The following is a 25,800-nucleotide window of genomic DNA, read 5'->3' as shown; positions in this document are numbered from 1 at the left end:
AAACTTAAAAACAGCCTGCTAGTTTTCACAATCATAAACTTGTCAGGATGACAAGTTCCACAATTAAAGTCACGTTCCACAATTAAAGTCACGTTCCACAATTAAAGTCACGTTCCACAATTAAAACTTCCAGTGTTCCCATACATCAAAATTTGTCCGACTAGACACCGTTAAGCTATTAACAAATTTTCATCTTGCTATTAATAAACTTTTTTGGCACGCGGGTTACAGGCCTATATGTTTAACTTACCTGTGTTTGGTTGTTTTGATGCTCTCTCTCTTTTCTGCAGATTTTATTATCTGCAATTTCTGCAAATTGTTTTATCTTAAGAAACATTCTAGTTACTTATTGAGCTTCTACTATCGGAGAGATGCTTGTGCTACACATCAAACCTCAGTGAGAGTTATATATTTTTAACCTCTCTTTGGATGTATATATATTTTCAATCGATGTATTATTTGCTACAGTTATTTGACCAAATTTTTTGGCATGTTTTTGCACAATAGTAGTTTTGTTCACGAAAAACTTTGCAAACGGAAATCACACTATGTTACAGCTTAAGAAATACAGTTTAATTAAAAACTTATAAAAAGTCTTTATTCACTTCTGGTTTCGAGAAAATTTGGTGTAACTTGTTTGGGGTTGCTAAGGGCTAGTAACATCACTAGGGAAACAAATTTCCGGTCATAATTTTACGAGGTGAGCGCCCCAAGTTCTGGATCTGCTATGTCGTGTTAGGTTTTTAATTAACAAATAAGCACTTGAGACATACCCGGAACATATGATGAATATTCCAATGCTGTGGAATTTTAGACAGCATTATAACTTCTCTGAACAATAGTAGAATAGATTACCGGTTTACAAAGTTAGTGCAAACATTATACCAAAACGCCACAATGCGTGTAAAACTACATGATACTACCAGAGAAATTCATATCAAGCGAGGTGTGAGACAGGGCGACACTCTCTCACCTAAATTATTTATAGGGGTCCTCGAATACGCCTTTAAAATGCTAAGGTGGGAAAATAGAGGAATAAAAATAGATGGAGAAATGCTCAATCATCTGCGTTTTGCCGACGATATAGTACTTATTACTGAAGATCTGGGTGAAGCACAACAAATGCTACTAGAATTAGAAAACGTATCTTCAACAATAGGTCTAAAAATGAACATCAGTAAGACCAAATTTATGACAAATTTAGTTCCCAGCGAACACCTAACCATCCAAAATCAAGTGGTAGAATTGACAGAAAAGTACATATATCTCGGTCATGAAATCAGAATAGGCAAGGACAATCAGACTTGCGAATTTCAACGACAAATAACACTTGCATTGGCGGCGTATGGTTCACTAAGAGACATCTTTAAGAGCAACATCCCGACAGCTATGAAACGGAAGACATTTGACCAATGCGTTCTTCCTATTATGACATACGGAGCAGAAACTCTCACGCTCACAAAAACAACAGCACTAAAAATGCGAGTGGCACAAAGGCGCATGGAAAGATCGATTCTCGACGTGACAAAAAAAGACAAAATAAGGAACCAAGACTTAAGGAAAAGAACAGGTATCACTGATGTCGTTGAACGTATAGCCAAGCTGAAATGGAATTGGGCAGGTCACATAGCGCTACTGAAAGACTCAAGATGGACCAGAAAACTAATTAACTGGCGCCCAAGAGAAGGCAAACGCAGCAGAGGACGACCACCAACACGTTGGATGGACGACATTAACCGAATATCCAAGAAATGGCAACAAGAAGCACAGAACCGTGAAGAGTGGCGAAGAATGGGAGAGACCTATGTCCAGCAGTGGACAGAAGAGATTGCATGATGATGCTGATGATTCCAATGCTTGAAAGTGATATACGTTATGTATAGAACAGTAATGCATCTCCTTTTTGTTTTGATTTTTTTTTTATTTAAATTTCAAATCTGTTTAAATTCTGTATATAGTGGAATATAGCGAATCCTCTAGTCTACTAGTATACTTCTTCAAGCGATTTTTGCCAATACTTCATTAATACAAACAATATTCGGTCTCATCAAAGAGGTGATTGGTATTTCTTAGGCAAAGTTGGGTAGAACAAACTATGTATTAATGACCACAACTTCGATGTAGTAAACAAGTAAATGAGGTAATATCTGGGGTCGGTAATCACAGATGACAACCACATAGATAAGAGGTTTCAGCAAGGATAGCTGTGGGGAAGAGGGCATTATACTTCCTATTATCATTATTAGGATCTGAGCTGCTAAAACAATCTAAATTAAGCCTGTACATGTTAATTATTCGCCCAGCAGTTACATATGGAAGTGAAACATGAACTCCATCAGCGGGAAAAAATAAGCTGCTGGTGTTTGAAAGCAAGATTCTCGCAGAATGATATTTGGCCCTCAAAGAGATGAATTGGTGACTGTGGTACTGGAAGAATGGTCAGACATATCAAAGGTAACCGGATAAGATAGGCAGGTCATGTGGTCAGATCAGAGGAAGACAGAGTGTTAAAACAGTGTTTTTTTAGAGACCAGAAGGTAGGCGATTAGTAGGCCGTCCCAGAAAAAGATGGAAGGATGATATTGAAGTCGATTTATCTAGGACTGGGGTACAACAATGGAAAATGGAAGCGCAAGATCGTAGAAGATGGAGGGCTATAGTGGGTGCGGCGAAAACTCACACCGAGTTGTAAAGCCAGTCAAGAAGAAGAAGATATTTCTAAAGAACTAGTTTTCGTAGTCCTTTAGGTCGAGTACTTTCCTTTTAGCAAGTGTTTGACGATGTGAAGATCATTATTGTCAGTTTTTTCCCTGGAAGCCATTTGTTACACACCAGTCATACTGTAGCCATTTGGATTATTGTATATCCATTATTGCAAGCTTGTGCCATCTTCGGGACGCCATTGGTCAACATACATTGTCTAATAATATTTATCTACTATACGCCCTGAGCTTCGCTGGTATCGCCACCTACCTGGTGGATTACTAGTAACAACTTTCGTTGGAAATTTCGCTGGAAAGAGAAAAGTGTTGCCTATCCTCTGTGAGTTTCGCTGGTTTACTGTTTCGGCCGGATGACTTACTGTTTCGGTTTAAAGAGGAAAGGAGAAAAGCTATTCTTAAATATTAAATTATGCATTTATTGCACTTAAATAATTAATTACGACGTAAACGTAAAATTTCGGGCCAACTCTTTTTAAATGCATTACTTTTTTTCGAATCCTGAGAGAATCAATAAGTATAAATATTTGAAAACATTTAGTAAAAATTATATGCAACTCTTAATGCAGAACGTCAAATTTCCAGTAAAAGTTCACTGACTTGTCACTACTGGCGCTCGCGAATTTTTAATTATCCCCTCTACCTACGAGCTCAGAGCGGATAGTAATTTCCGTCGATTTCGTCATTGTCAACAATAAAATCCATAATTTGTTTAGTTGTTTCCCCCGTTTAAAAAAGATTATCTACACCCATTTCCATGCTTTGCTCATTTGAGCATTTTGTGCCCTAAGTAAAGAGAAGGCTTTCTACTGATGCTCTTCATTATCGTTTACCACATTGTCAAACTAGGCATTTTAATACTATTATTTATTGAATCGAATAAGTTTACATATTAACAGTCCGTTCATACGGTATGCACGATACGATAAGCCCGTTCAGACGTCATGCACGTAACGATAATTTACCACTTTAACCATCTTGTATACTTGCCAACAAATTATTTGATAAAACCGTATCTTAATCCCTTTACAAAGTCATTTGTATTTCAGTAGTATCGTTAAATTTCGAGAAGTAAATATTCGGAATAGGTAGCAGGAATAATAATCAAAAGTACAATAGATTAAGGCCATCGGTACATAATTCGCAAATATTTTACGGCTATCCCTATTTTTCTGTCTTTACACGGCAAATTACGTGTAGTAAAATTCACACTGGTATGGATATGTAAGCATTACTAGAATGTCATTCTACTTGACAATGTCATCATTAACTTTAAAGAGATGGCTTTTGAATGTTCTTGGATAACTGTTATTTGTATAATTGCAAATTATTAATTCAGTTAATAATGTGATAATTTTTTCACTAACTATGTATTCAGTGACTGTAATAATTTATATGTACAACAAAAACTAATACTCAATCGAGAAAAGAGGAAAAGTGTTAAAGTGATTTTTTAATAATATATTGTTACTATGGAATGCTTACAATTTTGAACATCTTTAACAAAAAAATACTTGGATCACAGAATATATCCTGATGTATTCTCTGCTTGGATCTTCCATAAATAGTAAACAATAAATGACTTTTTATTAAGTTCACGTCTTAAATCAATTATTTATCAAATACACTCTCAATATTATTTAATCAACAACTCAAAATATTCCCGATGCCATGTCAAATATTTAAAACTGTCACTGTGTCTTGTCATCATATTCTATTTGACTCAGTGCGTTGTATGACAAAGATAGCGAATGTTCGATTTGGAAAATATCACCACGGACATGGTGTCCATTTTTCTCGAATCCTGAAAAAACTAATAAATATTTTTAAAAAATTTAAACACAAAATGAAAGACTAAATTATTATCGAGGGCCGAAAGTCCCTTAGAATAAATACAAAGTTTATTTTGAATGAGATATTTAAAATTAAAAATCACACTACATTTTCTCTTAGTTTTTTACCCCTGTAACTTATTAAAATAAACATTATAGAAGTTTTCAGGGACTTTCGGCCCTCGGTAAGAACGTAATCTTTTATTCTGCGTTTAAATTTTTGAAAAATACTTATTAGTTTTCTCAAGATTCGAAAAAAATGCATCCCCATTTAAATAGCATTGCAGCCGAAAATACGTACCCATCCCCTTAAGTTCACGTCTTAAATCAATTATTTATCAAATACACTCTCAATATTATTTAATCAACAACTCAAAATAATCCCGATGCCATGTTAAATATTTAAAACTGTCACTGTGTCTTGTCATCATATTCTATTTGACTCAGTGCGTTGTATGACAAAGATAGCGAATGTTCGATTTGGAAAATATCACCACGGACATGGTGTCCATTTTTTTCGAATCCTGAAAAAACTAATAAATATTTAAAAAAAAAATTAAACGCAGAATGAAAGACTAGAATAAGACTAGAAAGACTAGACGCAGAAAGAATAAATAAAAAGTTCTTTTGAATGAGATATTTGAAAAAAATCACACTACATTTTCTCTTAGTTTTTCACCCCTGTAATTTATTAAAATAAACATTATATCAGTTTTCAGGGACTTTCGGCCCTCGGTAAGAACGTAATCTTTCATTCTGCGTTTAAATTCTTCAAAAGTACTTATTAGTTTTCTCAGGATTTGAAAAAAATTATTCCCCATTTGAATAGCATTGCAGCCGAAAATACGTACCCGTCCCCTTAACAATAGATTACTTTCTACCTGTACCGGAAACTTAACCACACCATTCAATTACAAATGACTTTGTAATAAGCTTAAGATTAAGGTTGCTGAAATATCTTGATGGGAACTATCTACTACACGACGCCACAAACAGTAAACAACTAATGGCCCTAAGGAAGTAAAATAAACAAGTAAAATAAATAAATAAACAAATCGAATGTAAATTTGGTAAACTTTCAGAGCGCGATATTCGAATGGTCTGAATGCGCCCATTTAAAACTATGTGCCACTAAGCAATTCGATATTTTTATCGATTCGAATAAAAATCCGTTCTGTACTGTCTAAATGAGCCGTAAGGTGTCAGTTACGATCTTCTTGACTTAATTTACATAGTCTTTAGTTATTCGTATTTAAACAAGTTTTATTTGTTTCAGTAATGGAGATATAGACATGAGAACATTGCCGCCCAGTCTGACAAGTTTACCCCCACCGAAATTATCTTTGACGAACAAATTCCCGGACAGTCACAACATAGACATCGAAAAATACAAACGTGAAGCGGGAATATTGCAAAGTTCGAAACAGGACGTAGATATTCGTTCTTCTATATTACCCTTATCTTCCTCAACAAAAGACACTGACATTAGGCACCAGTCATTACTGGCAACCAAAGACATAGATATAAGACAAATGCCTCCAGCATTTGGTAAGTCCATAGCAACGTCTAATGTAGAAAACGACCAAGAAGATGAACCGATGCTTCAGATCGATACTGAGGATGATAAAAAGGAAGAAACGTCTCTTCTGCCAGACTTGCCAAAAACGCAAAGGGATTTGTACATGCGAATTCAAGCCCACCAAAAGGACAGTGTTACTGTTACTGAGAGCAAAAAAGATTTTGAATTAGATGAAAATATTAATTGGTATTCGGATGACGACGATGAAGATGATGATAATAGATTGACTATTAAAGTGGATAATGAAGATGTTAAAGACAGCAAAGAAGAAGCCATCGAACCAGCAAGTATAAGGTAAGTTTTTTCCCGTTTTGCTTTAGGATTAACAAATCAAACTACTGCGATTATACGGTATATTAAGAACTCCCGAAAATAAGCTTGTTTTCTCAATAACACTGTTTAGTCTAGGCGCCAAATAGAGGTCACCGTGTCCTTTTCAATTCTGATGGACAAACTCAACGGTTTCTTATGGATTTTTGGCTCCTGATTACAAATTTCGAGGGTGGATTTCGATCCGAGTGGTAAAAAAATTGTTATTGTTTATAAATTGTTTGTAAGGCTCTGGCTCATAAACTAAAAGAGATAAAAAAGAATGTTTCAAATAAAATTTGTTCGTTAATAAAAAACGAAGAAAAATCGTTTACTAAACTTAAATCCAACAATTAGAACTCAAGATATTGTAAAATTAGTGCACAGTGCAAATTGCAAATTGCAAAATAAGTATTTTTCGAAGCTTTATCGATCGTAACTCGGCTCCTACGCATGATAATAAGCCTTAGAAGGTCTTATTTTAAAGCTAAATTAATAGGCTTCCAAACAAAGTTTGTTAAATTACTTTATCTTCATTTTTTTTTAAGTTATACTCGTTTGAATTTATAATTTTCTTAAAAAAATTGTTCATTAATTTGTTTATAAGGGTTTCAAGCAAATTTGAGCTAGAAACATTTATACTTTAATTAACAATAATGATAGAAGAACTCAAAAGGAATAATTTGAGCTTAAGAAAATGTTTGTAGTTTATTTTTGGCCAAGATATCGATATTTAAATGGCGCGCTATGAAGCGCAAGATCGGCTCACCGCGTAAAGGTTCACGCGCTGACTTCTCGATGCAAATTATAATTTCTATGTATACATACGTTATCTTCATTTTTCATTTTTGAAGATCCTAATCAAATTTTATCATATAATTCTTATAATTAAATTATCATACTGTACCTCGTATCACCTTTCATTCTATTTACTTTGTCTTCTATTTTTTGTACTAAATGAGAAAAAAAAACATTAAAAACTAATATTTCAGAAGTATAAGTAAAAAGTAAGTTGATATTATTTATTAGTACTATTTTTACAAACATTTTTTTTCATGCATCTGCATAGAGATATACAGGGAATCTTTAGGAATCAGGGCTTTTTTACATCTGCATAATTCTTAGAGAAATTTTAACAGTTACATGGTGGTACTAAGTCTGTTCTTGTAGGCAGTAAAACTAAAACTTTTTGGGGCTTCAGAGTCTAATTATCTATATGATATCCATATAAAGTAGATCTAGTTCTTTTGCAGCATCATCAAGGCCCGTCAATTGTGTGTATGCCGCCACATCATAAATGCTTGTTTTATATGCAATGATGATGCTGCAAAAGAACTCGGTCCATTTTTATATGGATATCACATATTGGCCCATTTGCATACGTGGAGGCCGAGTTACGATCGATAAAGCGTCGAAGAATACATACTTACTTGACTCTGAGCCGATCTTGAGCCTCATTACGCGCCATTAAAATATCGATATCTTGACCAAAAATAAACTTATGAACATTTTCGTAAGCTCAAATTGTTCCTTTTGAGTTCTTCTATCATTATTGTTAATTGAAGTATAAATGTTTCTAGCTCAAATTTGCTTGAAACCCTTATAAACAAATTAATGTACAATTTTTTAAAGAAAATTATAACTTCAAACGGGTATAGCTTTAAAACAGATGAAGATAAAGTAATTTAAAAAACTTTGTTTGAATGCCTATTAATTAAGCTTTAAAACGAGACCTTCTAAGGCTCATTTGCATGCGTAGAAGTTACGATCGATAAAGCTTCGAAAAATACTTATTTTGCAATTTGCATTGTGCACTAATTTTACAATATCTTAAGTTCTAATTATGGGATTTAAGTTTAGTAAACGTTTTTTTTTCTTTGTTTTTTATTAAGGAAAAAACTTTATTTGTAACATTTTTTTGTCTCTTTTAATTTATGCGCCAGAGCCTTATAAACAATTTATAAACAATTAAATTGTTTATAACAATTTTTTGACCACTCGGATCGAAATCCACCCTCGAAATTCGTAATCAGCAGCCAAAAATCCATAAGAAACCGTTGAGTTTGTCCATCAGAATTGAAAAGGACACGGTGACCCCGCTGGCGCCTAGACTAGTTTGTTTATATTAACAATATATTGCACAATTTTTTCATACACGCACCGGCACAAAATCCCGCTACTAAATTTTTTTTATTAAGTTTGACAATTTATAACTTTATAATTTCTACTCCGATTTTCAAGATTCTTGCATCAGTTTGTAGGTAGGTACATGTATTGATATCGTTTGTTATTATTCAGATAACAAAAATTTTTGTTAGATGGCATTATAAGGGGGTGAATGGAAGCGTTGTATTTTCTCCTAACTTTAAAAAGTTTTGTGGAAAAATTAAAGGGCTGATTTTGTTTCATACTTTTTTCGTATTATCTCAGAGGCATCCTAAGATTTTGTTTTTGAATTATCCTAATAACTTTTTCTTGTAAAAGCTGTAAATAAAAACACTGATTTGAAGGTTTATTTAATTAAAATTATCAAACGCACTAAAATTAACACACACTAAAATTAACAACACAAAACAAAATTAACAACAAAACAAAACAATTCAATAGCGGGTATGTCCACCTCTCGCAGCAATGACTGTTCGCAATCTGTTTGACATCGAATAAAAAATAAGATGTGTTATCCTTGCCTGGGGAATAGCCCGATATTCCTCTACCAGGGCCATAACTGTACCAAATTTTCTGGAGGTCTAGAATGATGGCGAATAGCTATTTTCAATTAATCTCATAAATGCTCGATAGGATTGAGATCTGGGCTGCATACGAGCCGTTCTAATCTTATCAATCCAACCTCTATTTAAGATATTTACTAATGTTTGAGTCAATCAGTGTTTTTAGTTACAAAAAATTGCGTAGCTCTTACAAGAAAAGAGATATTTGAATAATTCCAAAAACAAAATCTTAGTGAGGCCTCCGGGATAATATGAAAGGACTATGAAACAAAATCAGCTCTTCAAGTTCTCAAAGTTAGTAGAAAATACAAAGCTTCCACTCAGCCACGTATAATCAGTGGCGGATCCATGGGAGGGCGATGGGGGCGATCGGCCCCCCCTCTCATAGTTGTATATACAAATTATAAAAACATTCATTTTTTCATTTATTTTTCATAGTTTAGCCAATCGGCTCCCTTCTTGACAATGTTGAATCCTGCTGGATCCGCCACTGCGTATAATTCCATCTAAGCAAAAATTTTTTGTTACATGAATAATAACAAGCGATATTAATATATGTACCTCCAGAGGCGGCTTTACCTATTGTGCAGGGTGTGCGGTGCACACGGGCGCCGGGTTGTCAGGGGCGCCGAGTGCCAAAGAGCGGGTCCTTTACTTTGTTTCACCATAAAATATGCTTTAAAACCATTAATAAAAAATTACATTGGCACTTAAGCGCGATTTATATATTGCCGCCCGCCCAGCTGTCCGTCCAACGGACGGGCGGCAATCTTTTGATTCGTTTGAAGACATACAGACAATGATTCCGAAATCGGTTGTGGAACCTGTAAAGGTCGATTTGCTTGGGACTTGCCGGGTATTTTCAAAGGCGTTTGTACACGTGTCGCGGGGTATTTTTGCGAAATAAGCTTTGACGGAATGGATTAAGGATTATATTTAAGTTAACATGTAAATATAAAATAAAGCGGCTTTTCTTTTGATTAAAATTATTTAAAGGAAGTTTTCTTTTATTGCTACCACAATTATTGCGACTTTCAGCTAACTACTAATTAAATAACCAATTCCATCCTAAAAGTACTATTTACTCGTGTACTTAAACCTGTCAAATTCCCTCAACCAATTTTCAACCTTACCTCATAGATAAAAAAGTTCATTTTTAATTAAAAATGTTTAACAGATTTGGGTAGGTTGTTCTGACGCCATGACTACCTATTAGCTCCCGACATCATTTAATATTGCACTATTTGCATCTGGATTTTTGTTTACATTATAAGCGCACCTAATACCCTCTAATGATCTATGTACTAGTACTAGGTAGCATAGGCACCCATACCTATGGGCAGGGGGGCCGTAGCCCCCATGGCTTTTCGGGTGCTTTAAACTAGTCATCCAATGTATACAAAATGTATTGTGCAACATCTTCACGTCTGCCCCCACCCTAAAAATTTTTATATGGGCGCCCATGCTACCTATTCGACTATTCCATTTTGACTGAGCGTCTACCAAAGGGCGCCAGGGCATCGACTGCACACGGGCGCTACATGGGCTTAAGCCGCCTCTACCTACTCTCAAACTGATGTAAGAATCTTCAAAATCGGAGTACAAATAATAAAGTTACAAGTTGTCAAACTTAATCAAAAATTTTTAGTGGCGGAATTTTGTGCCGATGAGTGTATAATCTAAACATGATCAGCATTACCGCACATCAGTTATTGTGAAATACATTTTTGTAAAATAATCTTGATCTCCTAAGGATCGATCGGTTTAAATTAATATTAATAAATGAATTTTTTATAGCAACGATTTTCTGAACAATTCGCCCCAGATTAAACCTCAGGACGTGGTGGACAAACTAGGAGACCTCTCAAAAATAGATATTTCTGCAGAAGTAACAAAGTTGTTAACTTCTATGAGCCAAAATCGTAACCAGTTTCCTTTTGGGAATAAACCAGCAGTCCCACAAGTACCTGAAGTTACACCGAATACCACTCCTCCAAGGACTGCTCCGGAAGTACGAGATCCAAGAGTTTCAAGACAGGTAATTAACACTACTTCTTTCAGGGAAACCTATTTGATTAGCTAAAATAAAATTTTCTTTGCCTACGTAATTTTCTTAGATCTCTCCAAAGTAGGGTGAAATTTCTGTTATGACTGCGTTTGTTGCAAAGAAGCTTCTCCCAAGAATATGTTTATAAAGGAATTTATTTAATATTGCATTTAAAATTGAATATTACATATATATTTATCTTATCCATACAAACATTTATTTGTCCTACGAATTTATGAACAATTCGTCCCAGATTTACTATCGTTCGTTGGAAAAGTTTTGGCGTCCTCTTATAGCGGCTTCCCACGATCGGCAATATCGCGGACGGACACGGACCAGCTCGCACCACGCACCGTGGGAAGTGTATCGTCCGTGGTAGCACAAACGCGTCTGTGCTGGTCCGTCGAATATCGGTAAAGATCAAAGGTGCGTTATCGGCCCGTGCGGACGCTGTCATGATTTTTTAACACGTTAAACGCCAGTTGTATCATTTACATCTACAGATACAAATAACTTTGATCATTTAGGCCACCTGTATCCAAATGGATACAAAGGAATACTTTCACTTTGGGCTAGCTGAATTCAAAAGAATTCAGCGTTTGTATTTAATTGAATGGGGGACTTATAGCCCGGGAGGTAGTGTCAAATTTGACCGGAACATTTTAGCATGGCTGTTTTTTTTTCTTTATTTAGTTAGGTGTTCCAAAGCTTATTAACAAATGATGTGTCAGCTGGCCCAAAACCGGGGCTTTTAGGCAAAAAACAAGATAAAATATGAAACTAGAGGAAAAACCTTACAACTTATATGTCAAATATTTATCTCCGTGACTTACATCCATCATGGCCTAAAATACCTAGTTCCTGGCTTCCACCCAGGCGACTCGGGTTCGATTCCCGCGTTGGAAGTTTTTTTTTTGTTTTTAAAATTGACATTTTGATTTGAAAAATAATTATTTTTATAATACCAGGTTTTTATTATTTATATGACACAAATCATAAACTATGCAGATATAAATTGCTGAGATAAATATTTGACATGTAAGTTGTAGGGTTTTCCATCTAGTTTCATATTTTATCTTGTTTTACCTAAAAGCCCCGGTTTTGGGCCAGCTAACACCTCATTTGGTAATGGAACACCTAACTAAATAAACAAAAACACCCATGCTAAAATGCTCCGGTCAAATTTGACACTACCTCCCGGGCTATTATTAAAGCATATCCAAAGTTGGTACAAAATTTGTTTTTGGCCAATGATTTTTTTACAAGTTGATAATTTAACACATTTTGTTAAAAATAAAACACATAATATGTGTATAATTATTGATTTACTGTTCTTACGATGTCAGTTGGACCAGAAGCATTTTTGGGGTCCGGTCAATAATTCTACGAAGAGCATAGAAATAAAGATAAACCATATAAACATTTGCTTGCTTCAAAATTGATCACTCCTTGTATTAGTCCACATGGACGCGGGTGTGGCTTACTACTTTCTAACGTATCTTATTGGGCAATACTGAAGAGTAATTGGTCAAATTGTTCGGAAGTGCTTAGGCTCAAATCATATCGTTATCTGGTCAAAATAGCTTCTCATGTTTCAAAGGCGGCAAGCAATATAAACACTAAATAAACAGTGTCGTCGTCATAACTTACAATTATTTTATTTTTATAATACATTTTTTGTCTCATTTCTTTAGTACTTAAAAAATGAATAAGCACATTAAATTGCATTTGTAAGTATTATATACTTTTAATGATCAATTTTAAATTTTATTGTATTGTATTATACTGAAACTGTATTGTTTATACAGGATGTCCCATATATTATGCGAGATTTAATGACGTCAATTTGCTCAGTCCGCTGATTGGATAATGTAATTAATGGAATTTTTCATGTTTCATATTTTTATTTTTTCCATATTTTCCTTTGTATGTGTCCATGTCTAAGAGCCATATATGAGGAGAGGGAGTGTACATTGATTGAAGACTCTTGATTTTAGGTATTGGGGGTTTTTTTTTCTTTAGAATAAAAGGCAGTTTTCCGAGTGATGCCCAGGCCAATCTTATTATTTTTTTTTATTTCTTCGGTCTGATTTTTTTTATTTAATTTAGTGATTTGTCCTAGAATATCTCTTTTACTTGCTTTATTCTTGTTTGTGCCACTGTAATTATTGGTTCTCTTTGTTGATTGGTCATGGCTTTTGTTTTACTGTAAGCGATGTTCAGTCCCATCTTTGTCGATTCACTATCTAGTGCTTCCATCATTCTTGGTAATTCTTCACTATTTTCTGTTTTAATACAATATATATACTTACAAGTCAAAAGTGACATTTGGAAAAATTGTGTAGCTCAAGTTCAAGTAAAATAAAAATATTATCTTGCTTTGTCACCAATATTAATGTCTTCTTCTTCTTTTCCTTCTTCTTCTTGTGTAGACATGACTGTCTGTTTTTCAATGTGGCTCCAGTAAGTTGTCATTCCATCGTTTTCGTGGTCTTCCCACTTAGTTTTGGATCCCGCGTATGAAAAAAAAGTTGATTAATAGCAAGCTGAAAATTTTTTAATAGCTTAAGGGTGTGTAGTTGGAGAAACTTTGATATATGGGAACACTGGAATAGGGGAAGTTTTAATTGTGGAACAGGTTAAAAATTTGGAACGGCCAGACCACGAAAACGGCACATGTATTTTGTCCGACAGAACAGACTTAAACTCTCCGAACAGAGATTAAACTCTCATGCAAAAATCAGCCTACTATTTATCACCAAATGGGCGTTTTAATGAGTGGAACATGTAGAATATGTCAAATGACAGGAATTATGACAGCTGATAAATAGCAGTCTGATTTTTGCATGAGAGTTTAATCTCTGTTCGGAGAGTTTAAGTCTGACCGTTCCAAATTTTTAACCACAATTAAAACTGCCCCTGTTACAGTGTTCTCATATATCACAGTTTATCCGACTAGACACCGTTTAAGCTATTAACAAATTTTCAGCTTACTATTAATCAACTTTTTTTTTCATACGCGGGATACAGACCTAACTGATCGTCTTCCTATTGGGGAACCGTCTCTCGCCGTCCTTACTACTTTGTTTTTTGTCATTTGGCTCATGTAGTTGTTCCATTATACTCTTCTGCTTTTTACCCAGTTATTGATGTTGTCCACTTTGCATATCTGTCGTATATCTGCACTTCTACCTCTTCCCATATCCCATCGATTTTTCAAAGTATTTTCATCTCTGCTGTTTCTAGCATTCTTTCTGTCCTTTCTGTATCAAGTCGTGTTTCTGCCGCGTATTTATGTCATTATTGGTCTGATAACTGTTGTGTAAATTGCGCCTTTCACTTCTTTTCCAATATTGGTGTGGTAGTTATAAACACGACAAGTGTCGAATCAAGTTCTGAACACACGGATAGTGATATATTTCAACTTGTCAAAAATATGTCCTATGTATAGTATTTTTACTACAAAAGCGATATTACGTAGGTCAAAATTTTTGACGTAAGAGAACTGTCAAAACATTAGAATGTGAATTTTCATTAATGCCATGTTTATTATAAACATGGATATAATGAAGAGTCACATTCTAATGTTTTGACAGTTCTCTTACGTCAAAAATTTTGACCTACGTAATATCGCTTTTGTAGTAAAAATACTATACAGTAGTAAAAGTGATCTCTTCATTAGTCATGAATTAGACAATTCGACTGGAAGAGGAATTGTTCGTTTTCATGTATTTTATGTGTATATTCAAAGTGTAGTCTTATTTCTTTAGTTCTCAAATTAATAAGCACGTTCAATTTCATTTGTATTATGTATTTTTAATTATCTTTGGTGTCAATTTCATAAAGAAATGTGAACAGTTAACAACATTATTACTGTTTAACAAATATTGAACCATAATTTAAAAATAAAAGTTTACTCATTAATTTCTATTGCGCCGCCTATGTTTTACAAACTGTGCCGACAATCGGTGTCGAATTTTGTTTTTATACTGGTCCAACTGACATCGTAAGAACAGTACATGGAATGTCTATACTACACATTTCACACCGTATGCTATTAACGAAAACATTGAAAGAGATAAGAAACATGAGAAATGCAATGTAATCAATACCCAAATTAAATTACAAATTAAATGAGTCACATGAGTGACACCGTCAGTGCTTTCGCTAGCGAGGAATAAAGTTAAATAGTTCAATCTCAATCAAAAACACAGAGGGTCACGGACCGTGGGGAGACCTCTGTTTGCGGTGCGTTCTTATCCGTAGTCGTCGGCTGTACGTGATGATCCGTAGAATCGCAGACCGTGGGAAGGAGCTTTTAGAAGTTTTGGAACAGTCATACTAGGTATAAGACGCCAGAACTTGTGGCTGTAAAGGAAGAATCATATTATCCATTCGGGTACGTAGCGTTTCGTTTCCAAAAAATATAAAAACCTGATTTTACAAAGAGTTGTCTGATACTATACATACTAGTATAGTATGAATTGTTCATATTTAAAACCATAAAAACAATATTTTTCGGAAACGAAACGCTACGTGCCCGAACGGATAAATATGAATCGTCCTTAAGACCTAATGAGATGGTTTGACCGCTCATCCGTAGAAATTTTTCGTACAGTGCACACTTTATCGCTATTATATATCACTTCAGTACCTTTTATATCAGAGGATTTCTGCATCCATTCGTTGCAATTTTGGATTTTTACATCATTTGGAAAATTTACCATTATAGCAATGATTTAGATCTTAGATGAAAACCTAGGTGTCAAACTGGTACAATTTGTAGAATTTTTCAATTTATTAAAGAGGAAATCAGATCATCAAATATAAAGAACTTCAAATGTACCTACTGGTAAAAGAAAATAATGAGAATGAAGTGTTTCCAAATGCTGAGGTGACACTTCGTTTGTATTTAGTTTAGAAGAATCATTCTCAAAACTTAAGTTAATTAAAAATCGACTTCGGTCTATGATGGGCCAAGAGCGTTTGAATAATTTCTCTATGATGAAAATTAAACACGATGTCTTAAAGCCACTAGACATGTCCGACATAATCAAGGAATCTTACTATATTTATCTTTAATATTTTACTTTAACAAGTTACAGCTCTTGTATTTTGTATTATTTAAAAATATACTTATAAATGTAGATCAATATTTTTTTATGATAGAAGATAGGGTCCCCACACCAATTCTGTCCAGAGGCCTCCACTGCCTTAAATCCGGCCTTTTATTTTGTACACATGCACATGCAGGTTCGTTAGAAAGTCTAAATTAAGAGCCCGTTCATATGAGAGGCTCTTAACGCGCGTTTTGATAACGCGCGATTACAACTACATACATACATTTTAATTGAGTCCGTTCACATGTTAACGCGCGTTTTAGGTCATTAAAACGCGCGTTAGCATGTGAACGGTCTCAAGCAGGGCTGCTTTATCCATTAGGCAATATAGGCAGTTGCCTTGGGCGGCAAATTATGAGAGGGCGGCAAAAATACTGTACAAAAAATATTTGTATATAAAAATCGAAATCGAATAACATTTAAAAGTACATCAGTACATCCATCAATGGAATATACGTGGGCATTTATTTCTAGAAAACAAATTGCATGTTCTTAACCCTATTCATTAAAAAAGGACAGAAGTTGTAAAATTAGGAATTATTGGGCCGTCGCGCGTCGCCAGCACCGCAAAGGCGGCGGCGGGCGCACTATAATTTTTTTAAACTCGATCCTTTTAGGTTATTCGTGGTTGAAAATTTGCCATTTTCGTTGAAAAATGTCGCTTTTTCGGACAGTTTTTTTCGAATACCTTAAAAATTATACATCTAACTAAAAAAACTATATAAAACATTTTTGTAGCTTATGAATAATCAAAGAGATTCGTTCCTTCATAAGTCTTCTAGTGATAACATAAAAAGAGATATGGTAGGTGAAAAGACATTTTTTTTGTGGATGCTCAAATCGGTGTGTTCAACTTAATAACAGAGAAATGGTCGATTTTAAGGGTATAATGCTATCAATATCTTTTGTAAGTACTACCTAAAAAGACCTTTAAACCGACCGCAATGTTAAATTTCGATTACGTTCAAACTAAGCGAGATATGTTGCAACAAAAATGGATGACTAATTTATTTTAAGATAAAATGCGAAGTATGTATATTTTAACCCTTCATCCACCAGATTTAAATGCATCGTTTTGCTTCTACAATACCTTTTACTATAGTGCCATTTCTATGTTCAACAAGTTGGACGGGTTTAAAATGTCTGGTTTTTAAAAAAAAATAAGATCAAATTATAGAGAGCATTTTTAAATTTTATTAAAAATCTTCCTTTTTCTCCATGTAACTCGAAAATGATGAGATACAGTAATGAAAGAAAAAGAAAATTGTTATCTAAAAGAAAACCTACATTTTTGTAAGGTATTTTTTTACGTATCTCTTATCACTTTCGAATTACATGGAGAAAAAGAAAGATTTTTAAGGAAATTCAAATATGTGCTCTATAATTTGATCTTATTCTTTTCAAAAACCATTCATTTTAACTCCAAACCACTTCAACTTTTTGAATATAGAAATAATACTATAGTAGAAGGTATTGTAGAAGGAAAACGATGCATTTCAATTCTGGTGAGATGAGAGGTTAAATATACTGTTTTTCTATATTTATATATACTATTTCTTATTACATACTCATTATTCCTTAAAATACATTAGTCATAAGTTTTTTGTACCATATCTCGCTAGTTTAAATGTAACCGACATTTAACAGTTCTCGTTTTCAAGGTCTTTTCAAGCGCTACAAAAGGTATTCGTAGCGTTATACCCCTAAAATAGACCATTTTTCTGTTATTTTAAGTTGAATACACCGATTTGAGCATGCACCAAAAAATCTTTTTTCACCTACCATCTCTTTTTTTATTAAAACTAGAAGATTTATGAAAAATTGAATCTCTCTGATTTTTCATAAACTACAAAAATGTTTTATATAGTTTTTTTTTTCGTTAGATGCACAATTTTTATAATATTCCCAAAAACAGTCTCCGAAAAGTGTCACATTTAAATGAAAATGGCAAATTTTTAACCACGAATAACTCATAAAGTATTGAGTTTCCAAAAAAATTTATAAAACAGTTTTTGCTTAGAATTAGGTTCTCTGATCACTTCCGGTGTTAGTTTGATAAATTCCACCCCCGGGAACGGGTGGGAACCACCCCTAAGTTAAAAAGCGCCATAGAATATAGGTAGACTTTGATTCTTGAGCTATTCCCTACTTACAGTGAAAATATCAAGTAAACTGATGCAGTAGGATGGAATTCGGAGCCAAATACCCTCACTGACTGCATTAATAGATACCTACATCATTCATAATACAATAATACATGAATGCATTCACTTGAAGGGTCATTTGGATACCACAATAACATCACCAATCACCAATATTTGACAATATTTGACATATCTAAATATTTAAAAAAGAGTGGATTGAAAGATATTTTCCCTAATTTTGATATTGCTTTGCGCATTTATTTGTGCCTCCCAGTTGCCAACCAACGTGTCCGCTGAAAGGTCATTTTCGAAAATGTCAAGAATTGAAAATAGTCATGAAAATAATTTCCGATCAAGTATGACGCAAGAACTTCTTAACAATTTGTCGATTTTGTCCATAGAAAGTGACATATCAAAGACAATAAATTATGACGATATGATGATTTTTCCAAAGAAAAATCAAGAAAGAAATCTGATGTGATCGAACTGGAATGACAATTTTTATGTATTCTTATTTAAATAAAAAAATCTGCTTGCAATTTTTTTTTCGCAAAAATGGTACATGCTTGAAGGGCGGCTACTAGAGAATTGTCTAGGGCGTCAATTGACCTAAACGCGGCCTGGTCTCAAGTAAAATGTTTGTACAAAATCAATGGGAAAATCCCCGTAGCTGGCTGTCTATCATAGTTAAAAAACTAATACAGAAATAAAAACTTCAATTTGTATATTGGTATAAAAATGATTATTAAAACTTTTTAAAAATGTCGTCCAAATGGATTAAAGTATAGCGTTTTAGATCTGATCAGATCATCCTCAATGCATTCTGTTAGCGCACTAATGAAAGTGATGAAATCGAAATATATGGTTTACATATTAAATTTGTATAAAGTAATGCGACCCTAAGTCGATGGTAATGGATTCTAATCTAATACTTAAAGAGCAACATGGTTCCTTGCCCGACTGGAACACGTGGTTCTTGCCAGTTCAAAAGACAGTTAGTCTGTGTCTTTTGAACTGGCAATAACCGCAATATTAAATTTGTATAAAGTAATGTTTATTAAAACGACATTTGATTGCCAGTTCAAAACACACAGACCACCTGTCTTTTGAACTGGCAAGAACCACGTGTTCCAGTCGGACAAGGAACCATGTTGCTCTTTAAGTAATAGATTAGAATCCATTACCATCTACTTAGGGTCCCATTACTTTATACAAATTTAATATGTAAACCATATATTTCGATGTCACCACTTTCATTAGTGTGCTATTAGTTTCATTTACGTAACAGAATGCACTGAGGATGATCTAATCAGATCTAAAACGTTATGCTTTAATCCATTTGGACGAGATTTTTAAAAAGTTTTAATAAACATTTTTATACCAATATACAAATTGAAGTTTTTACTTCTGTATTAGGATTTTTAAAATGTATGTAGTTGTAATCGCGCGTTATCAAAACGCGCGTTAAGCGCCTCTCATTATGAACTGGTTCTAAGAAGCGAGAATAACATGCGTGGACAACAGTGAAACTTGGACTATTAGACCACTTACCACTTCACAAATTCTTCTTCAAAACTGCAAGCTAGCGCATCGGTTTGTCACAGGTCACAGTATCCACACAGCATAATAAATCTTAGATTTTAGATTTATTATGCTGTGGTATCAGTAATGTAAGCTTAGTCATCAGTTATCACAATCGCAATAATTATTGAAGGTCGATCTTTCATAGCTTGGCGATGTTTCTTCGTCACCGTCCTGTGTCATACATCAGACCGTTGAAACGCACGTCCGACAAAATTTAGCAGTGATTTTTTTTAAACCGGGGCAATCTGACTACAAGAAGGTGACAGTGACAAAGTGGCAGTTATTTAGCTAAATCACAACACATCTCTATATTTTGTAGTCAATTGCATTGAAGAGTTATTATTTTAATTTGTGTTTAATTAGAAATAGACTTTCACACATTCCCCCGAAATGCGTGCAGATTGAATGAGATTTTGATATAATTATTTTTTTTAGATATTTATAATGAATAGATCCGTGATTGTAATCTCCACAAATATGATTGTAAAGTGAAAACAACTAGGTATTGCTTTTATTCATTTAATCTAATATACTTTGTTTTAGGATCCTAGATTAATCCAAGAGAAGAGTGACCCTGCAAGGGTGGATCCCAGATTGTCAACAGATCCACGACAACGGCGAAGGCAGAGTTCGACTGAAACTGCTCCGAGACCAGATAAAGTGACCATTTATGAACAAGGTACTTTCGACAAAAATAGTTCTTCTGACGATGATATTGATATTAGAGGTAAGTCACATAGTCATACATATGCACATACACTTGTTTAAACCGTCTACACACATTCTGACAAAAGCACCTTACTGTCGGGAGTCGGGGCTGACAACGTTGGGTCTGATTCTGGGAGAGTGTGTAGGCTTGTTGCACGACAAAAATGAGTAATCCTGACAGTCAGAGTCAGGCTGACGATTTTGTCGGGTGGTCTTACTATTCGCCTATTCCAACATTCTGACAAAGTCGTGTCAGGATGTGTGTAGCGTTGTTGGCCTGTTTTCTGACTCCAACACGGATGAATAACAATTATTGTTAAAAAACTACACAGATTGCTTTTGTAAAGCGGTGGACACAAATTACATGTTAATTATGCTAAGGCCTATAATAATATAGAGTATAGTATTTTTACTACAAAAACGTTATTACGTAGGTCAACATTTTTGACGTAAGAGAACTGTCAAAACATTAGAATGTGACTTTTCATTATTGCCGTGTTTATAATAAACATAGCAATAATGAAATGTCACATTCTAATGTTTTGACAGTTCTCTTACGTCAAAAATTTTGACCTACGTAATAACGTTTTTGTAGTAAAAATACTATACCTACGTAATTTACTACCTGAAACTGTATATTTTAACATTTTTTTACTCCAATTATGACATTAGAAATTAAAAAAAAAATCGGCTTATATATGTTACAGTTCAAGTTGATTATCCAGTTGGAGTTGACTATTCCTAGTTCGAGTCAACTCAAACGGCTGGTTTCAGTAAAAGTTGATTATAAATATAAAATGAAGAATGTTATTGCAACATTAAATGTAGTTAATTTTACTAGTAAAAGTCTCCAACTAGTTAAAGTATACTCTTCCCAATGCCATTTAGTAAAAGTTGATTCACACAAACAACCGATTCTAGAAATTAAATAATGTTATTGGATATTAGGTCACGAAATGAAGCATTTTGGAATTTTTTCGTCCAGCATGGAGTTCCTTGAAATTTTCACAGAAGGTAGGGAATAGCCCAAGGATCAGTTTCTATATCATGCCGCTGTTCGCTAAAAGCTTAGGGGTGGTTGCCACCCCATCTCGGGGGCTGAAATTTTTCATTACATTTTGACCATGGAAATCGATAAAAAATGCATTTCTAAGAAAAAAATGTTCTATACGTTTTCTTCGTAAAACTAATATTTTTCGAGTTATTCGTGGTTGAAGGTAACAGTTTTTCGACGAGGAGATCGACTTTTTTAGAGGGTGAGAATAACTGAAAAAAATATACATTTAATCAAAAAACTGTAGCTTTAAAAATTTTATCTTTTAAAAACACAAACAAAATCCTTTTTTATAATTTTTCTGCAACCAATACAAACTGAGATATGGCATGTTAAAGGTTAGCTTTTTCGACAAATGCATAATTTGAAATATTCAATGCCAAATAACGGAAACACTTTGCATTTTTCCCATTTTGCAAACGGAATTAGACTTTAATACCCATATTAAGGTTTACAATGTTTTTATATAATTTTTGAACATAAGGGGTACTTTACACCCCTAAAATTAATAAACGCCCTTGAGCATGATATAGAATATAAAGTACAGGGTGAGATAATCCTAATCCCAAATTTTTATTCAAATCGATGCAAGCCGAAATATTTTTTTAGGATAAATAAACTTTTTATATATAGCTCCATAACAAGGGTGGTTTTAAAAGTTGAAATATGATATATCCTAAAGCATAAATAAGCATTATTTATTAACTAATAAAAACCAAAAGCGTACAACGGCTCAATATAGAAAATGAACTAGAGGGTAAACTGAGCCTAATTCCAAATTTTTTTAACCAAATCGATGCTGGACGAAAAAATTGCGAGGTTTTGCCATTTTTTCAGCTTCATTTCATGGCCAATATGTTTAAAGCATGATAAGTAGTTGAAACGGTCAAAACAAAGAGATGCACACTCATCAGCACGTGAGATTATACTCGTATAATCAACATTTACTGAATTGATTCAGGAATAGTCAACTCAAACTAGTAAAAGTTGAATTAAATTTTTCAAATCAACTTTTACTGCTCGTTTTAGTTGGAGTTGACTCGAACTAGGAATAGTCAACTCTAACTGAGAATCAACTTGAACTGTAACATATACATTAGGTTTAGAAAAAATGTAAGTAAAATGATTATTTCATTCATAGTCCAGGGCGCATCTGTTTTGAGATGGACGTTGAGAGGTGACTCAAATTTTTTTGCAGAAATTGCTTGATCATAAATCAAATAATAATATTTGAGTTATCCTCCCTCTCAAAAAGGTCCGGAACATTGTTTAAATAATCAAAATGTCAAAAAATGAAGGAAAAATTCGATTTTTTTCTTCGTTTTTTGATTATAACTTTAAAAGTATTCATTTTCGAGAAAAGTTGTACTGACATAAAAGTTGCGCAATTAAATTTCCTACAATATAGAATTGGTTAAAAATTTAAAAAATAGTCACCCTAGTTGCAAAATAGCAATAATTGCGAAAAAACCAAACAAAAACAAGAATTTGCATTTTACGTTTTTCAATCATTTATGCTACACTTAGGACCTTCATATTTTACACAGAAAAACTTTATGATACAATAAAACAATACTGTAAATTTAATTCAGATCGGTTCAACAGATTTTGCAAAATAAATTTTGAAATCCAGCTTTCGCAAAAAAAATTCATTTTTTTTAAATGTTACAGGACTGAAAATAAAGCAGGAGCAGGTTGAAATTTTTTTGCTTATAGAAGTGTACTGTACCTTTCATTTGCAATTTGAATAATTAAAATCGATTAATTACCACGGCGTCAGGAAATTTTTTAAATAAACAATAATTTTTGGTGCTACGCGCAGAACAGCGGTGTTCGATTCACACAAGTTGATTTCCACCAAAATTTCTTCCATTCTTTATCTAGTATATTATTTTCTTACTCTATATTTTGTTGTATTTTAATATTTTAATTCCACAAAAATCAAACTAATTTTATTATTGTTCGTGAAATATTGTTTAAACAATTGCATATGTTTAAAAATAATAAACTTTTATTCTCTAAGTTAAAATATATGAACAAAGAAAGTTTTTGCTAATAAAAGTGTTATTTCAAAGGATATAGTATGTGTTTTTATTTTGCAATAAACAAATTTATTTATTTATATCGAAATGTAATAAAAATTAAAATGTATCAATCATTATCAAAGGCCATTGGAATACCCAATCCGAGCAAACTATCCGCTGTCCGGCGCGTAGCACCAACAATTAATGTTTATTTAAAAAAAAATCCTGACGCCGTGGTGTTTATCGATTTTAATTTTGCCAAATTGCAAATGAAAGGTACAGTACACTTCTATACGCAAAAAAAATTTCAACTTGCTATCTGCTTTATTTTCAGTCCTGTAACATTTTGAAAAAATGAATTTTTTTTGCGAAAGCTGGATTGCAAAATTTATTTTGCAAAATCTATTAAACCGATCTTAATGAAATTTACATTGTTGTTTTACTGTGTCATATAGTTTTTCTGGGTGAAATATGAAGGTCCTAAGTGTAGGATAAATGGTTGAAAAACGTAAAATGCGAATACTTGTTTTTGTATGGTTTTTTCGCAATTATTGCTATTTTGCAACAAGGGTGACTATTTTTTAAATTTTTAGCTAATTCTATATTATAGGAAATTTACGCAACTTTTATGTTAGTACAACTTTTCTCGGAAATAAATACTTTTAAAGTTATAATCAAAAAACGAAGAAAAAAATCGAATTTTTCCTTCATTTTTTGACATTTTGATTATTTAAACAATGTTCCGGACCTTTTTGAGAGGGAGGATAACTCAAATATTATTATTTGATTTATTTTCAAGCAATTTCTGCAAAAAAATTTGAGTCACCTCTCAACGTCCAAATGTACTAATATTTTTACAGATGCGCCCTGGTCTATCATAGGAGATTCTGACCAATAGAAAGCTACATAAATAAAAATTAAACTGATAATTTTTGATAATATCCCGTCGTCAAGTATATTACGTCAGATGCCCTTCGTTGCTACGATAAAATAGATTCAGTGACATTAATGACAATTAATGTTTTAAAAATTATAAAAGTGATGACTTTCAACCGTCAAATATTTATAACGACTGTGTGTTTAATTGTACTAATTTGTACTTACATAAATAAATTAAAATAACATTTTGGTTTTGAACAGTTTTATTCATGAAATAATCGCAACAAATTGCACTCGATCTCTAAAATTATTATCGGATTTTTGCCTTCGTGACATTTTGACATAATTTCACTCCCCTTCGGGTCGTGAAATTAAAACTGTCAAAGTGTCACTCGGGAAAAATTCGATAATTTTAGAGCTCTTGTGCAATTACTACTGATAATTTTACATAATATACCATTTACCATAAATTCGTAATACGTTGTTTATTTCGTTCTTTCCGTATTCGTTAATGATCTATTTATTTATACACAAATGATAATGAGAACTCACTACTTACATCTGTTTATTTTAAAACGCTGTTCTTTTTGTACTCCCATTTATTTACACATGTAAGTAAAATAATAATTTTACGTTTTGTCAGATACTTTTGTCAGGACGTGTGAAGAGCCAACCCCTACAAAAATGGTCATGGAATTTTGTAGTGTCAGGTCAGATTGTCAGGGCTTGTGTAAACGGTTTTAATACTTAATATTTTTTGTTATGTCAATCATATTAGCGTTAGTACAAAAATGCCACAAGAAAATAGCTTCAGAACAACACCAAAATGTTTAATGGATACCTACAAGTAAAAATAAAATATTTATGATATAGATATTGCTTTTCGAAGTACTGTGTTTCTATTCTAGCTGTTATTCTAGTATGCATGCTTGATCTACCTACCATGAATTTTTTTGTTTAGTCTTCCCCGATTTTGCCTTTTGTCACTTGTTATATATTTTTCAGCATTTTTCCGTTTAGTATTCATTCTCATTGATGATATTACAGTTATTCCTCAATCGTTTTCTGTCT

At 33.4% G+C, this 25,800-nt stretch overlaps 1 protein-coding gene across 5 annotated transcripts in view; it reads left to right on the top strand.

Annotated features, from left to right (window-relative positions):
* The window catches only part of LOC126881112 (protein suppressor of sable), a 106,201-nt gene that overhangs the window by 55,310 nt on the left and 25,091 nt on the right, over positions 1-25,800 (top strand). For all 5 annotated transcript variants that reach the window (XM_050645161.1, XM_050645162.1, XM_050645158.1 and 2 more), the window contains 3 exons: positions 5,829-6,425; positions 10,967-11,207; positions 20,608-20,791. In XM_050645161.1, coding sequence (XP_050501118.1) covers positions 5,829-6,425; positions 10,967-11,207; positions 20,608-20,791 — 1,022 coding nt within the window. The remainder of the gene's footprint in view (positions 1-5,828; positions 6,426-10,966; positions 11,208-20,607; positions 20,792-25,800) is intronic.

Source organism: Diabrotica virgifera, chromosome 3 (genome assembly GCF_917563875.1).
Source record: "Diabrotica virgifera virgifera chromosome 3, PGI_DIABVI_V3a".
Taxonomy (NCBI): domain Eukaryota; kingdom Metazoa; phylum Arthropoda; class Insecta; order Coleoptera; family Chrysomelidae; genus Diabrotica; species Diabrotica virgifera.
This window is presented reverse-complemented; position numbering and strand designations above follow the sequence as displayed.